Source organism: Mesoplodon densirostris, chromosome 1 (assembly GCF_025265405.1).
Source record: "Mesoplodon densirostris isolate mMesDen1 chromosome 1, mMesDen1 primary haplotype, whole genome shotgun sequence".
In the NCBI taxonomy this organism is placed as follows: domain Eukaryota; kingdom Metazoa; phylum Chordata; class Mammalia; order Artiodactyla; family Ziphiidae; genus Mesoplodon; species Mesoplodon densirostris.
In genome coordinates, this window is record NC_082661.1 from 148556947 (window position 1) to 148574879 (window position 17933).

General features: G+C 38.6%; 1 protein-coding gene across 1 annotated transcript in view; it reads left to right on the forward strand.

Moving 5' to 3' along the window:
- CORIN (corin, serine peptidase) overlaps positions 1–17933 on the forward strand; it is a 224215-nt gene that overhangs the window by 164494 nt on the left and 41788 nt on the right. Inside the window, exons 13-15 of the mRNA XM_060091256.1 lie at positions 1539–1652; positions 3736–3846; positions 4936–5065. Coding sequence (XP_059947239.1) covers positions 1539–1652; positions 3736–3846; positions 4936–5065 — 355 coding nt within the window. The remainder of the gene's footprint in view (positions 1–1538; positions 1653–3735; positions 3847–4935; positions 5066–17933) is intronic.

Genomic DNA, 17933 nt, shown 5'->3' on the forward strand with positions numbered 1-17933 from the left:
AATGTTATCTTTTATTATGACCGTCTGTGAGCATACAGGTCTTATGTCCCAGTAGATCGACTTTTGTGATCTTTTATCATTTCATTCCAAGTGTCCACATTCTTCTCTGTACTCTTAGGAATGTACCTCGTGAACAGTCAGAAAGACTCATGCTGTTTTCTCTCATCATCTACTAGCAAGTGATGTGGTTTGTGATGAGTCTCCTTGCCAGAACATGCCAGATGATGTCTGTATTCTTGGGTAGCTGAAAACTCCAGATTATATTCCTATGAGTTCCTAGAATGGATGTCCCTGGGCCTAAAACCATTCTAGATGGTCAGCTAGTGAAGGACTCTCACTATTTATTTCCTACAGTTTTGCAGTCACATACTCTACTGCTGTCCTATATTTTTGAATGGTGAAACACTTAAAATCTAATTTTATCCCATAGTAAAAATTTCTCTTCTGGGGACTTATTTTGATAACTTTTCAATGAGATTTTTTTGTAAAGCAGATTATTTTCTCATAAGGGACTCCAAGAAACCTGAGTCAATCATCTATGACATTTCTCTGAATGATTTGTACCAGATCAGATGAGAAATAGCATCTCTAAAGAAACCCCTTATTTCATCACTGCTTGGCACTTCATTCACCTTACATGAAATGAAGTTCCATTTAAGATTCACGTGTATCGAGGTCCTGCTGAGGGCTAGCTGCTGTTCCAGGCAGGGGGGTCCAGGATGCTCAAAGATGAATACGTGTGGTCTCTTCCTTCTCGCCCCTCACAGCCTGGTGAGGGTCATGGATCCAACTGGTGGTGAGGATCCAGCATGGTGAGGGTCAAGAACACATCAGACCCTTGGCATGTTTTAGTGGACGTATAAATGCGCTGCCTGTGAAGCAAATGACATTAAGTTCATTTTAAGAGCTTGTTATTTTATAGACAAATTACAGTTCAAGCTTATAGTCCTGGTCTTAGGCAAATTATGTTATTTTCTCATGTTAACTGATAAAGTTTCTAACCTGAGATTTCTGGCTACGTTACTGAAGTAATGACTCTTGAACTAGTTTTGCAGATATTTGGCATATAGGCGGAGCCTTTTTTGCTAAACACATAGATGGCCTCGCCATTAGTTGATTGAAATTACATTTTAAGATAATAGGCATTTAGATCGCTAGGTTTTGGCATACTTGCTTAAAAGCGTTAACTCATCATTTTATAGATGAGTCTTATGTGTTGGCAAATAGGCTTAAAAAGCAAAAGGAACAGCTAAAGATGAACGTTAAAGTACAGTTGCTTTTTCATATTTTTTTTTTTCGATTTCCCATATGTCACTTTTGATCTTCTTCTGGGAGAGCTGTACTATTTATAATGCAGTTTGGAGATTACCAAGCATTTCTGCTTTCAAATTACATTTTCCATGGTATACAGGAGTCAAAACTCATTAAGAAAAAAGAAATCATACCTTTATATTGTAATTTTTTTACATTGCTTGATCAAAGCCATTGTTATTTTCACCTTCACATCTATTGCAAATAACCTTTCCTTCTGTCTTCAGGATGTATAGAGAGAAATCTTTGGGAATGTCCATCTAACAAACAATGTTTGAAGCACACAGTCATCTGTGATGGGTTCCCAGACTGCCCTGATAACATGGATGAAAAAAATTGTTGTAAGTCCTTACTGTGAAGTTGTGAATGTGATGTTTTATTTTAAACACTAATTACCTCTCATTGTGAATGTAAGTGAGAAATTTGGAAATATGTATCAAAAGCTTTTTGTATTTTCAGACCTTTTGATTAGAACTCCACTTGTAAAAATATATGCCAAGAATACAATCAAACGTGTAAAATATATGCATAATGATATTAGTCTAGCATGATTTATAACATGGAAAAAATTAAACCACCCCAAATATCCAAAAATAGGGGGAACATAAAATACAACCATAAAATGAAATAATATGCAAACATTAAAAATTAAATTAGAAGGATAATTTCTCATAGGTTCATTACATATCATTAGATGAATGAAACAAAACATAAAGAATTATGTGTACTATTGTGCTGAGTTTTGAAAATACATATAACCACATAGAAAGAGATCAGAAGGGCATAATAAAAAGTTTACAATTGTAATCCCTGAATGGTGGAATTATTAAGTTTTTGTGCTTTTCTGTCTTTTCTACATATTCTGAATGAATGGCCAGTAGTTTTAGAATCAGAAAAAATATCTCCTAAGATGCGTTACCTACTAGTAACAGAAAGCCCAACTCAAACAGACTTAAACAATGAAGACATTTTATTCTTTTATTACCCTATGTATTGCATATGCCTTATATTATCATATAAAAAATCAAGTGTAGGGCCAGATGCAGGAGTTCAGCACCTCTTCCAGGATTCTTTACATTTGCTTGACCTCTGGCTGGCTCCTACCAGAGTCCAAAGATGGCTGCCAAGAGCACCTGGGGTGCCATGCTTCCCTGGTCATAGCCACTAGGAAGGAGAGAGAACCTCACCCTCATCTCTGGAACATAACTTAGGGCTTCACTCAGATTGGCCAACTTTGAGCTGGGTCCCAGCTAGCAGTCAGCTATCTTTGTGTGGATTCCAAAAAACACCACCTAAACAGCTGAATTGAAAAAAAGAAGCATCTTTAGGGAGAACCAATTAGAAAAAGATGTTGTCTCCTTCAGGCTAGGACACATGGCCTGGACAGCAGGGTTTGGGCAGGAACTACCTTGGAAATCACAACCTACAAAACCATAGGCCAAGACCCTGATCTCGGATCCCATCTTTACTCCTAGACTAATAACTGTACTCAGAGAAAAAAAATTGTAGTCAGAAAAATGCCATGTCTTGCTTAAATGAATCACAATCTTGCCATGGATCAGGGGCTTGTGTGCAGGCCTGAATAAATTCATGTTCCCTTAAAAAAGGAGGACATGGGGGGTGGGGAAGGGGGGTGGGATGAATTGGGAGGTTGGGATTGATGTAGATACACTACCATGTGTAAAATAGATAGCTAGCAGGAACCCGCTGTAGAGCACAGGGAGATCAGCTTGGTGCCCTGTGGTGACCTGGATGGAGGTGGGCATGGGAGGGAGGTCCAAGAGGAAGGGGATATATGTATACATATAGCTGATTCGCTCCATTGTACAGCAGAACCTAACACAATATTGTAAAGCAACTATACCCCAATAAAAAATAAATACATTTTTTTAAAGGGAGGAAGAAAAGTAATAGATGCTAGGTAGGCAATCAAGGAGTTTTGCCATAGTTTTTAAAAACCCAAGAGAGAATTAGTGTGTGACTCTGAGAGTCATTTAATACTAGAGATTAAAAAAAATAAAATTACCCATAAATGTGGACAGAGCTGGTTTTCATCCTAGGGTGACTTCAGTCCGCTCATGCCCAGTACTCTGCTCTCGCCACATCAGATTCTAGCCCTGTGTTCTAATCTTTGGTATTTCTGCTGCTCTGGGTACCACGTCTTCAGTCCTGTAGTTAGAACTAGAGAATCTCATCACTTGGAGACAGTAGTTCTGTTTAAATGCTTGCTGTTTGTATGGATGGATCTCTCAGAAATGAGATTTTATGAGTTCTGCTCTTCAGTCTTGACACCTGTTTGGAGGCCTTGGTGACCACATTTTGTCTTCCTTAGATGCTCCTGCTGGCAAACCATGATGTGCCTGTTAGTGGTAATCACATTCATTCCTAAAATATATGTCTCCTTACTTCTTGTTCCCTTGCCAGCATTTTGCCAAGATGATGAGCTAGAATGTGCAAACCACGAGTGTGTGTCACGTGACCGGTGGTGTGATGGCGAAGCCGACTGCATAGACAGTTCCGACGAATGGGACTGTGGTGAGCTGCTTGTTTCTGCCATCTGCTCTATGCTCTGATGCCTGGCAGCCATTTAAGCTAAATGAATCCTAACTGGTTTCACAGATCTTACTAAGTTCATGTGTTCTGGTTTACTATTATAAAAGCTGCCAGTGGTGATTTGTACATGTTACTTCCAACTCACAGAACACTTCCCCACAAGTTACTTCTCTGTTTGAAATGTCTATCTTATATGTAAAAACATTTGGGTTCAAATTGTTTTGATGATATAACTTTTCATTTGAATATAATTTTAAAAAAACTATTATCACCCATAATAAATTATCAATAGTCAGTCATTCTTGTATCATTGACACCTCCTGGAAGAGGATACTCAAGTGGTCTTCCATCTTCCCTGTACTCTCGCTCCAGATTCAGATGAGACTTCTATCTACTCCCTTACATGGACAGGACTTAAAGGCATCTCTCACCAGTATCCCAATGTTGCAGTTTACCATCTTGAGTTTGGTTCATTCTATCGTCCCACACTCATCCCTCTTTCCATCCCCTTGGCTCTTATTTCAGTCCTTTGCATCATCTGGCCAAATCACGGTTATGATGTATATTGTCATTAATTGTGCAGTGTTTCCACAAACAATCTATGGTGTATGAAGTACAGAGGATGCTCTTTGATAAAAGAGGAATTAGTGCATATGCCAAATTAATCGGAAATTAACACATCCCTCTCACACACTTGCATTCTCACAGGCTTTCTTGAAACGATTTGAATGAAGTTACAACTAGCTCCTTCTAATTATGCAAGTCCTTGGGTAAACTCATGGGAATGGGACCTGCCTGTGGCCGTCTTGTAACTCATTATGAAAAGTTAAGAACTGCCTTCTCTTTCACCAGAGTCTCTAGTTCTTGGAGGGCAGAGAACACATCTAATTCATTTTTCCAACCCCCGCCACACGGCAATCAGTGATTGGCACAGGGTAAGAACTCACCAAATGGTTCTTAGCTAAAAGAAATAAAAATGAATGTCTGCAAGTAAAGCAAAAGTATGTTATCATTCGGTGTCATGAGAAGAAATGTTTTAAATTAGGGTTTCCCCCCCTTTTTTCCACTCAGTGACCCTCTCTGCACATGTGAACTCCTCGTCATTCCTGACCGCTCACAGATCTGCCATGGAACACCACGTGTGTGCGGATGGCTGGCAGGAGACGCTGAGTCAGCTGGCCTGCAAGCAGATGGGTTTAGGGTAAGGTCAGTAGTTTGTAGCCCTGATGAATTTCTCAGAGGGCTTCACGGAACTTGGCAATAATATCTTCCTTATGAATGCAGAGTGAGTTAATGCTCTCAAACCTAGCCCTCCAAAGCATGGGACATGGATCAGGTGAAAGGACTGTATTTGATTACAGGCACCTGCTCTCAAGAGTGCGGGTTTCTGACAACCTACTTTGATAAAGCCTCTAAAAGTAAATGAAGTCATTGTATTTTAAGGACTTCTGAAATGAAATGCTTTTATTACTTAAAAAAGCATTAAGATGGTTTCCTCTGAGGAAACTGGATGGGAAAATCTTGCGATTTCCCCCCCCTCAAGAGGTTATTGAAAATTCCTTTTTAAGCAACATAAATCTTTTTAATAAGTTGAGAAATAGAACTTGAAGTTGCTGGTATTTCAATTTACCCTGTGTAATGTAGGAAATGTAAATTACGAAAGAGTTCACCATTTTTGCTTCTTAGAATGAAAAGCCACTCACTCTGGCTTTGATACAAACACACTGAAATCAATACATTTAAAGTTGGATTCTTGGTGCAGGGTTTTCTTTTCTAGTTCTATTGGGGTCGGAAAACAATAATTGAAAGGTCTTAGAATATATATGTGAGTGTGTGTGTGTTTATATATATAAACACACACATACATTTTTTTCTTTTACCAATGATGGATGTGAGATTTGGGGGAAATATAGAAACGATAGAAATAAAAGATAAAGGATTTATAAAATTCTAGAATAAAAAATTGAGTAAATGTCACTTCCCAGGATTCCACTAAACAAACTTGAAATAATTTTACATTAATGAGCCATCCGATTATGGGATAGCAACTGGCAGCCCATTTTTGTTATCCCAGTTTGAAGAATTATGTAAATACCAGCATCTTTAGCCCATTTTTCCCATGTAAAGTCCCACATCTTTGGAAAATTGAGTAACTGATGATATAATAAGAGAGTTTTAAACTTTGCCAGAGTGGAAAAATTATATTTGCCAAGATCGATTAAGTTATACTTTATTTTCACCACTTCCTTATTGTGTTTAAATGAAAGGGGATATGACTGTGATCAGACATAGATTAAAAGCTTTTTGAAGGAGCTTTGCTTTCCTCTCACCAGACACAAGGTTATTTCTTTTTCTTTTCTTTTTTTGCATCTCACTCTATTTCTTTTTATTTATTATATATTTTTTAACATCTTTATTGGACTATAATTGCTTTACAATGGTGTGTTAGTTTCTGCTGTATAACAAAGTGAATCAGCTATACATATACATATATCCCCATATCCCCTCCCTCTTGCGTCTCCCTCCCACCCTCCCTATTCCACCCCTCTAGGTGGTCACAAAGCACTGAGCTGATCTCCCTGTGCTATGCGGCTGCTTCCCACTAGCTATCTATTTTACATTTGGTAGTATATATATGTCCATGCCACTCTCTCACTTCGTCCCAGCTTACCCTTCCCCCTCCCCGTGTCCCCCTCCTCAAGTCCATTCTCTACGTCTGCATCTTTATTCCTGTCCTGCCCCTAGGTTCATCAGAACCATTTTTTTTTTGTAGATTCCATATATATATGTTGGTATATGGTATTTGTTTTTCTCTTTCTGACTTACTTCACTCTGTATGACAGACTCTAGGTCCATCCACCTCACTACAAATAACTCAATTTCATTTCTTTTTATGGCTGAATAATATTCCATTGTATATATGTGCCATATCTTCTTTATCCATTCATCTGTCGATGGACACTTAGGTTGCTTCCATGTCCTGGCTATTGTAAATAGTGCTGCAGTGAACACTGTGGTACATGACCCTTTTTGAATTATGGTTTTCTCAGGGTATATGCCCAGTAGTGGGATTGCTGGGTCCTGTGGTAGTTCTACTTTTAGTTTTTTAAGGAACCTCCATACTGTTCTCCATAGTGGCTGTACCAATTTACATTCCCAACAAGGTTATTTCTTAATAAGAAAACTTGATTATGTAATGACGGATAACTCCACTGAGAGTTCTGAAGGAGCGTCAGAACTACAAAGATTTTATAACCAGAAAATTCTTTTGACAAAAGCCACCTTGTTCTGTTGCAAATGGGATGAATCATGTTTAAAATATCTACTTTATATTTCTTCTAATTTTTTGAATATTGGACTTAAATTTTTTATTGTGGTAAAATGCATGACATAAAACTCACCATTTTAACCATTTTAAAGTGTACAATTCAGTGGCATTTAGTATATTCATAATGTTGTGCAACCATCACCATTATCTGACTTAGTTCACTAAGCATAATGTTTTCATGCATCCATGTATCAGTACTTTATTTCTGCTTATGGCTGAATAATATTCCATTGTGTGGATACACCATATTTTTAAATCTATTCATCCATTAATGAATTCCTCCATTTTAGTGGTCTCTACCTTTGGCTACTGTGTGCATATTGGATTTTAAAAAAAATCTCTTTGCTCCATTTCTTTAACATAGTGGGAAAATGTCATTGAAATATCTTAGGTATTTAAAATCTAAGATAGACGTTTAGATTTTTTGAAGATAACTTTATTTCATAGGAGGGCTAGGAAAATTTGAGAGAGCAGTATGGTTGGAAAACCATAACTGTTATTTGACTGAGTTAATGGGTAAGAAGTGATTCACCTTCGAAGTAAATGAGTACAAAAGGTAACCTTAGTGTTTTTGTACTTTTGGATTGCCTGCAAGTTTACTCTTCAGTTTATGTGGGTGGCTCATGAATTGACAGAGATCTGGAGAACCAGGCTGGGGCAGGAACACAGAAAATGGGCAAGACGAGGCCAAATTCCTGCTGTGGCAATGGGATGCTTAGGACCTGCTGTCACCACTGTCCCTGGAGACCAGTTGCTGTGCTGCAGACTCACAGTTCTGCCGCTGGTGCATCAAATTAACTCTAAGTAACCCTGCACCTTTGAGTCATTTCTTCCACATTCAAAGTCCCTAATAGGAGTGTCTCTTTGGCCATGGCTAGACATTGACCTACACTCCAGCTGCCAGAGGGAGGGGAGAGGGATGAGTTGTCCTCTTTTAGCTTCTGGAGTGGAGTGTCCACTCCATGGGCCTGCCTTGATACTGTCAAACATACTCTGCGTCCAAAACTTGAAGTTTAAAAAACAACCCCAACTAATTCTATTCAGTATCTTCCTCCTCGTTTTTTGAGCATCAACTTGTGGGTCTTGTACAGGAGTAGGCACTGTGTGGAGGGCGCACAGGTGAATAACATCATCAAAGAGCTTATAACGTGGTGGGGAAGACATTATCTTGATACTATAATATAAATTCATTAAATCATTCATTCATTCAGTAAACATTTAAGAGAAAAGCACTGTTGTATAGTATCCAAAACGAACATACCTTAACTCCAAATAGATCACTCAGCTACTTCAGGGGGTATATTTTGTAGCTAGTTTGTTTAAAATGCAGATCTACACCAAATTACATGTTTTGCAGGGATTCTACTGAGATGCTTTCATGATAGAAGCAGTTGATTAAAAACACCTGCACTTAGAGTTTTTCAGACCTAAATCATGCTTTCCACGTCTAACAGCAGAAATGCTAGGCTCTCAACTAAGTGCTTGTCCAAATGAGAGGATTCAGAGTTCTTTTCTGAATCTGAAAACATTTACCCCCATCTGCAGGTATCTCTAGAGTTCACCCCAGCTGGAAACATGATGACGATTTGATTAGACAAGGGTATAAATCAAGCCCCTAAATTCTCATGACGGTATATTGACTTTGCTACCTGCGTGTCCAGTATCAGAAACATATGGGCATTTATTTAATCAACAGTACAAATCAGAATTTAGACTGCCCTCTAATACTTGCCAAATGCTCAGTTGAGACATCTGGTATTTCAGGAAGTTGGTCTAAGGGAATGTGATTCTCTGTGTCTCTTGGCCTCATAAGCTTATCTCTATAAAAGTTAGATCATCTGGAAATAGGCTGTACTATTTTGGCAAAAATTCCTTTGTAGAGTTAGTTGCAATTTTATTTTATGCCCCAATCTTTTAGAGTTTGTCAACAGAAGAAACATCCTTCCAAAGAATGTTTCTGTGTCTTAGGCAAAACCACAAGGACAGTTATCTATTATATTACCTAATAGTCCCTGATATAAGGATTTACATTGTAATTTTTCCTAACATGTACTCCCAGGACAAAGTTTCTAACTTCACATTTCATTTGTCATGTAAGAACTATTTAATCCAGGATGGTTTCCTTATTGATTGATTGACTTCCATGATGCTTGGAGACAGATTCAGTCCTCTGTAGTAGTCAGTCTAGCCCAGATTGCTGGTCCTTTACATGTAAACCATGGAAAGGAAGTTCAAAACCTTGTAGTTGTTTTTTTAAAAATTAAGATATAATTCAGATACCATAAAATTCAGTGTTTAAAAGTGTATAGGGCTTCCCTGGTGGTGCAGTGGTTGAGAGTCCGCCTGCCGATGCAGGGGACACGGGTTTGTGCCCCGGTCCGGGAAGATCCCACATGCCACGGAGCGGCTGGGCCCATGAGCCATGGCCGCTGAGCCTGTGCGTCCGGAGCCTGTGCTCCTCAATGGGAGAGGCCACAGCAGTGAGAGGCCCGCGTACCGCCAAAAAAAAAAAAAAAAGTGTACAATTCAGTTGTTTTTAGTATGGTCACAAAATAGTTGTAATCATCATCACTGTCTAATTCCAGAACATTTTCATCACTCAAAAAAGAAACCCCATGCTCATTAGCAGTCACTCTCCATTTCTCCTTCCCTTCAGCCCTTAAAATATACTAATTTACTTCCTGTCTCTATAGATTTGCCTATTGTGCACGTTTCACATATAGAATCATGCAAAATATTTTTTGTCTGACTTCTTTCACTTAGTAAAATGCTTTTAAGGTTCATCCATGTTGTACTATGTATCAGTAGGCCATTCCTGTTTATGACTGAATAATATTCTATTGTGTAGATAGAGCCACATTTTGATTATCCATTCATCATTTGATGGCCATTTTGGTTGTTTCCACTTTTTAGCTCTTATTAATAATGCTGCTATGAACATTCATGTACAAGTTTTTGTGTGAACATATGTTTTCATTTCTCTTGGGTGTATACTTAAGACTAGAATTACTGGGTCAAGTGGTAGCTCTATGTTTAACTTTTTTTTTTTTTTTTTTTTGCTGTACGCGGGCCTCTCACTGTTGTGGCCTCCCCCGTTGCGGAGCACAGGCTCCGGACGCGCAGGCTCAGCGGCCATGGCTCACGGGCCCAGCCGCTCCGCGGCATATGGGATCCTCCCAGACCGGGGCACGAACCCGTATCCCCTGCATCGGCAGGCGGACTCTCAACCACTGCGCCACCAGGGAGGCCCTATGTTTAACTTTTTGAATGACTGCCAAACTGTTTTCCAAAGAGGCCATGCCACTTTATACTCTACCAGCAATGCATGAGAGTTCCAATTTCTCCATCTCCTCACCAACACTTGCTCTTGTTCATATTTTTGATGGTCTGCATTCAATGTATTCAGAAATGATATTGTTCATTTTTTGATCTGGGTGACCAAGAGAGGGAATATATAGAGAGAAGATAAGAAGATCAAGGACTGAGCCCTAACATTAGGGGATCAGAGAAGAGAAGCAGCAAGCCAAAGGAGATGAAAAAGAACAACTAATGCAGTAGGAGTATGTGGTATCCTGAAAGACAATTGAAGAAAGCATATAAAGGAAGAAGTGGGGGTCAGTTCTATCAAATGCTGCTGAGAAGTAAAATGAGGACTGAAAATGACTATTGGTTTCAGCAATGTGCATGTCATTGATGTGAGCAGTTTCAGTAGAGTGAAGGGGCAAACACCTAAGAGATAGTAGGAAGAGAGAAAAGACAGTAAGTGTAGAACTCTTTGGGGAAATTTTGCCAAAAAGAGAAGCAAAGAAGGATGAGCAGTGACTGGTGAAGGAAATAGGGTTAGGAGATTTTTGGTCCCTCCGTTTCCCTAAAAGCTCTCACTATCCCATGACTGAATTTCTAATAGAGCCCTACCTGCTGTAATACAGACATTATGTTCAATTGCTATAGACTGAGTGTTCATGTCCCCCCCAAATTCATATGTGAAATCCTAACTCCCAGTGTGAAGGTATTAAGCAGCAGGGCCTTTAAGAGGTGATTGGGACGTGAGAATGGAGCCCTCAAGAATGGGATTAGTAACTTATACAAGAGACTGCACAGAGTTTCCTCTCACCTTTCACCATGTGATGACATAGCAAGAAGATGGCTGTCTGTGACTGAGGAATGGGCTTTCACCAGACACCAAATCTACTATTACCTTGACCTTGGACTTCCAGCCTCTGGAACTATGGGAAATAAATCCCTGTTGTTTATAAGCCACCCAGTCTATGGTAATTTGTTATAGAGGCCTGAATGGACTAAGGCAGAAATAAATCATTTTCTGTCAAAGGTCTTTTTTCATTTGACATTTTTTTTTTTAACCAAATACGTTTCCCAACTGGCAGGCCTGCCGTAAACTAGCTCATCTTTCTTCAACTTCATATTCTTGTATGTGCTCCTCCTCTCTTTCTGTACTGTCTGGTCTTTTATCTGTGCTCTGTAGATACACATTCCTTCCTGCTTCTGCCTCTGTGTGCATAGATGCATTGTTTTTACATTCCCTATCCAAATTCTTCAGGGCCTCACTCAAGGCTCATGACTTCTGCGAAGACTTTCTCATCTCCTTGACCTCTTTTGGCCCTGAATTTCCTGTGGTACTTAAAAATCAGTACTACACGATATCCCTCTTAATTCTACAATGCTGTATATCATTTGTGTGTGTGTATATATACATATATATATATATGTATATATATATATATATATATATTTTTTTTTTTTTGGCGGTACGCGGGCCTCTCACTGTTGTGGCCTCTCCTGTTGCGGAGCACAGGCTCCGGACACGCAGGCTCAGTGACCATGGCTCACGGGCCCAGCCGCTCCGCAGCATGTGGGATCTTTCCGGACCAGGGCACGAACCCACGTCCCCTGCATCAGCAGGCGGACTCTCAACCACTGCGCCACCAGGGAAGCCCTGTTTTTCACTTTTTGAAAAGTCGTATAGTAATAAGTACCTGCTTGTCGTATTCTAAGTAGACGTCAGCTGAAGCAAATCCACGAAGTGTTGTTTTCTTTCACATGCAACTTCTTAGCTTCTCTGGCAGACATGTGGTTTGGGCATGGGAAATTAATTTCTTAACACATTCCCAAGAAGCTGCTAGTTAAATGAGTGCCTGGATGAGAAGAAAATCATGAAGTCCAATGTGTGAGTGTAGTATTCTCTGGAACATGCTGTTCTGAGGTAAGGAAGGAGAAGAATTTTCCTGAAAAAGTGCTACATCCTAAAGGGAGAGGAAATATTTTTTAAGGTCTACCATGAGACCACTAGGTATGAGGGTTTCATAAGCAAGAGCAAGGTGAGTCTACCAGTTGTCCTAAAAGCATTTCCACATGATCACTATCAGCAAGCTCTGCCAAGAATTCGGATTATTTGTTAGCAATCTGAATCTCAAACTGTGTCAGTTGGGTTAATGAATAATTTATGAAAGTAAATGGAAACTTCTCAGTGGTGTAGGGAAATTCACCGTTATTAACTGGAATAAAACTATGCTAGATCCTGGATTAAGCACATTTTTTTTTACTCTCTTACATTCCATTTTGTGATAAAAATGTTCACCATTAAAAAATAGATTCACATCAGGATTTATAAAACCAAAGATGGTTTCCATGAGTTCTCCAGAATTGTCAAAACACACCTTTCCACCAAAAATATCAGGGCTAATTGTGAGCAAGAAGGTCTTGGAATGGGGAAGAATCAATCTCTGTAAAGTCTTTGGGGGCATCAGATTCTCTAGTCATCATAGTGCATTGCCATTGGCAGGAATATGAATGGGTCCTAGGTAAGTAAGAACATGATTTACAACTTGAGAATCCCCCAGAAATTAACCAGAAAGACCTGTGTTATTTCTGTTAGAAGTCCTTATATGGCAGCATCCCCCTTTTGGAACTATACCAGAGACTCCTGGTGATGACTTAACTTCTTCATGTTTTCTTTGAAACCTACTGCAATTTGGCTTGCTTTTTACCCCCAAGACAGGACTGATAGTAATGATATTATCTAAATGCCAACTCCACTGGTCTTTTCATTTTATTTTTACAGTTTGGAATCAAAATCCAATTTCTTACTCTGGCCTACAAAGCATAATCTGGCCCCTGCCTCACTCTCTGACCCCATCTCCTAGCACTCTCCACTTGTCCACTAAATGTTAGACACCTTGACCTTATTACTGAGATTCCAGTGCTGTAAACTCATTCCCATCTCGGGAGCTTTGGCTCCACAGTTCTTTTTGTTTGGAAGGCTGATCTCTAGACCTTAACAGGATCACCTCCATCTCATCATTCGTGTCTCTAAGCTTGTATATCAACTATTTACAAAGGTCTTTCTTGACAACCCTAGTTGGAGCAACTTTCACACTCACCAAGGTACTCTCTATTTTCTTACTCTGTCTTCTTCAAAGCATTTATTGGTATCAGAAATTATTTTTTCACATGTTTGTAATTTGTTCCTCTCACTAAAACTCCTTTAGGGAGGGACTCCATCTGATATAATACCAGTGTGCTGTCTCCATTTCCATTCCAGCTTATTAACTTTATTAATCATCAGTTTTAACCCTTGCCCATCTGACTGTGTCATTTGTTTAAATTCTGCCAGGATGATATTCCTTTGGCAATGAGTAAACTGAGTTCACTGAACACTCACTGATAACCCATTGTGTCATTCATGAACATAAGTCTAATATCTACCCAATCTTGTACTCTTCCTACATCTTCCAAAAGCTAACAAAAGAACATGTAGATCTTGACTCTGAGGCATAATAATCTTTTGAACTAAAAAATTTCAAGTAAAGTCACTTGTAGCAGACATTTATTCTGTTGCTTCTCTGCCTCTCTCCTTTTCCTTTGGGACCTGCATCCCTTCATTTTGGGACTTGCTTCACTTCCCATTCTATCCTTGGGATCCAAAAGGGGGCTGCCGTCTTTGTACATGACCCACTTTTCTTGGCCTCAGTGATTGGTAGAGGGGTAGGTAATACCTCACCCAAGCTGGACTAATCAAAGGACCTCACTCCTGGGCTACAGTGGCTGGTTTTGTGATACTTAAAGTTTTTCAATAAGATTTGTTTTAAGTGGACTGGGGAGAGAAGACGTCTTCCTTTTTGGTCACAAAGATGAAGGATTTGAGTTTAGAGCTGCAGACAGCCTGTCCCCTGGCTTGTGGAAAAGTTACTTGGAGGTCATTAAAGCCACCCTCCCACCTCGTCCTCCTCCCTCCAACTGAAGAAGTGGAGATGAGAGATGGAGAGTCATGAAGGTGCTTGGACCCCAGGCACCAGCCATCCTGAAGACCATCCACATCCCTTTAGTGATTGATTACATTTCTACTTTTTGATATTCAGATATTCAGGCACTATTTTAGGTACTAAAATGCTGATTTATGTGGTTGTTGGTGGTGTAATACTGTTAACTGAATATTTTTTAAAGCCCTGAAGTTTGAATTATTTTATTTTGTAATGTACCCAGAGAGTCATATTCTGCCTTAAAAGTTTGAATTGAATAAAGGTGCACTTTCTCTATGCCTATAATATCAAGATGAGGAAGAAAAGAGCAATTGATGAAGCAAAGCTTCTATTAGAAAAATAAATTCTACCTTGGTTCCAAGACTTTCTGAACTGGTGGAATAAAAAATGGCATATTGTAATTGAAACTGGTAATCTTTAGTTTTACACTGATGAACTAAAAGAAGGTAAAGGCAAACAGGAAACATTTTTTAAACAACTAAATAAGTTTCTTTCAAGACAATGTTGTCTCTGTCTCTTAAAAATTAAAAAAAAACATGTCCCCAATGTTTTCCTCCAAGTTATCAAAAAAGAAATGGGATCTTTTTTTGAAGATAAAATAGCCAGAAGGAAATACTTGGACTACTGTAGATTCTGAAAGAGGTATATACTTATTGCTCAAAAACATACTTACAACCTAACACCATTTATTGAGTTTGTTTTACAATATAAGATTGAAATCTTGTAAATGATCAAATGACATTTTAATTTTATGATTGATTAATTTTTTATATCTTTAATGAAATGTTTATTTTAAATAGTGCTTTATTAGTTTTATTTTCTAATTATATGAAAATGAGAATATATATTTAATAGCTATAGTTTTCAATTAATTGTATGTTAGAAATGGATTATGTCATTGATTTTTTTAATGAAATATGAATAGTCTATAATTTAATTTTATAATCTATAACTTCTCTTTTCTTTGAGATAGTTTTTGTCTCTTGTACCTGTAAATCATAGCCTAGTACAGTTATTATACTCTACCTTTGAGGTAGATAAATGAATAAAATTATATATTTTCAGTTAAGATTACAATAAAAATATTTTTAAATACTTATTTTACTGGAAAAATAAACTCAGACTTTATGCTCTTCTTTGAAACATTTCTATTGACAGGAGTTTTGCTGTATAAAGTGTAAGGTGAGCTATCTAACCAGACAAACGATTCTATGGTCATGTTCACTTGTGTTTGTTTGCAACCTATGATGCCTTTCTGTCAATATTTCTAGGTTTTCCTTCTACCTGGCAAAATAATTTAACTAGCTTTTAATATTAACATGTCTAAACTATAGGAACCAAACAGAGACAATAACATGACAGGGTTTAAGATAAGATTTTTGAAATCAGATACGAAATGTTTAACAGAAAGTTTCCAAGTTCTGAGGAGGATATTTAGAATTGCAAATAATGTATCCACTACACAAGGCATTTGTATTTCAAGACTAACCATCAGTACTGAGGTTGAGGACTCATGACTTTCCCAAGCAATAGATGCCATAGAATAGACCTGGTCCTTCCACTGGAATGTGTGGCATGTCTAGGTAAGTCCTGCACTACTGTCTTGCTGACAAAAGTAAAGAAGCCCTTTGCTTTGTGGGATTTGTGCTGACTTTCATTTTTTAGGTAAGCAGCCCCTACGTAATTATAATACAAGCATGAAATGCCTCGTTACTCAATACCAAGTGACCTGAGAATGAGATAAGAATAAGCCAAGTTGTCTAGAGATCTGATTGTTCACCTAAGCCTTAAAATATAGACTTCCTTTCAAAATATCAGGATGTTTCAGAATTCTAGATATGTTCTATTTTCTCATTTCAGTGGGTATGGGGGAATTATGCATTTTTTATATGTGTCTTACGGCCACACATTTCAAGAAGCACATTTGAGCAAAATTCTCTTGCTTTTTTGTGCAGTACTGCTTTTAGACCCAGAGCAGAGGGGCCTTGCCCTGGACCCCAGAACTCAACCAGTGGTGACTTTGCCCTGAGGAGACTTTAGGAAATGTCTGTAGACCTTTTTGATTGTCAGTCCAGGAGTGGTGTGGTGATACTAGTATTTTGTGTGTGGAAGCCAGGGGTGATACTGAACACCCTACAGTGCCCAGGACAGCCCCGCATAGCAAATAATTATCTGGTATAAAATGTCAGTAGTGCCAAAGGTGAGAAACCCTGATTTCGAGGGACCACTCTGGTCTTTCTTCTTAGCTGTGCCTCACCTCATGGGGCAAAGAGTCTGCCCACCAGAGGTATGCCCACCTGGGGCCCAGTGAACTGTTTTCAAAGTGTGGTCCCAGACCACAGCATCTGTATCACCTGGCATCTTGTTAGATAGGCAAATTGGGGGCCCCATCTCAGACTTATCAAACCTGGAAATCTGGGTATGGGGCCAACAATCTTTGTTGTAACTGGTGCTCCAGTTGATTCTAATGAATGCTAAAGTTTGAAAACCACTGTTCCAAGGAGTCCAAGAATTCTATATTTGAACCTAAAAGATATGTTGATCAAGATGGTAAGATAGAATATGTTTTCTTTAACAGCTTGTTAACTTGATTTATAATATCTAAATATGTAGACATATAGTATATGGGCCTCCATTTATACTCTCGCTCTGGGCCCCTCAAATGTTTGGGATGGGTCTATGTCTTAGTTTTCTCGCACTGTCAAAAGAGGGCATTGGAGTAGATTGTTGCTTAAATTTCCTTCTCTGTATATGATTTCATAGCTGCTCTAGAAGCATTTGGGTCTGACTGCATTCCCTGCTCAGACTCCCTTAGGATACAGTGACTTTGATACTTCATCACTAGCAAGATGCTTTTTTGCTCTTTTGCTCTCTACCCAACAGGATTTGTCTTTTGATATAATATGGAAAAAGATAAGTCAAATGCATCACCAACTGTTAAACCAAATTTGAGCAGTTAAGTTCCAGATATGTTTTAATAGCATGACTTACATTATGTATGTGGTTGTAAAAATTAAAAAGTATAGACAAACCTACCCTTGATAAGTTTGTAAACTGACATTACTCTTTGAAGGGGAAATTCATAAAAAATTTACATTTTGATTCAATAATTTTATTTCTAGGAATTTATTCTCAATTCACATGTGTGCATGTAAGCAAAGGTGAATGGTTAAGAGTATTAACTGCTGCTTTTTTGTTATAGCCAGAAATTGGAAACAGCCTCAGTAGTGGATTGGTAAAGTAAATGTACATCCATATAATGGAACACTTTGCAGCTATGGAAAGAACAAGGTGTGTGCCCTTAATAGAGGAGGGCTGCGTAATGTTCATAGTGTTAGAAGTGGTACTCTGATGTCAGACCAAAGGGACTCACTACCAGAGCTGTGTGACCTTGGGAAAATTACTTATTCTCACGTTGCCTCAATTTTTTCATCTCCAAAATGGGGAATAATAATAAAGCATAC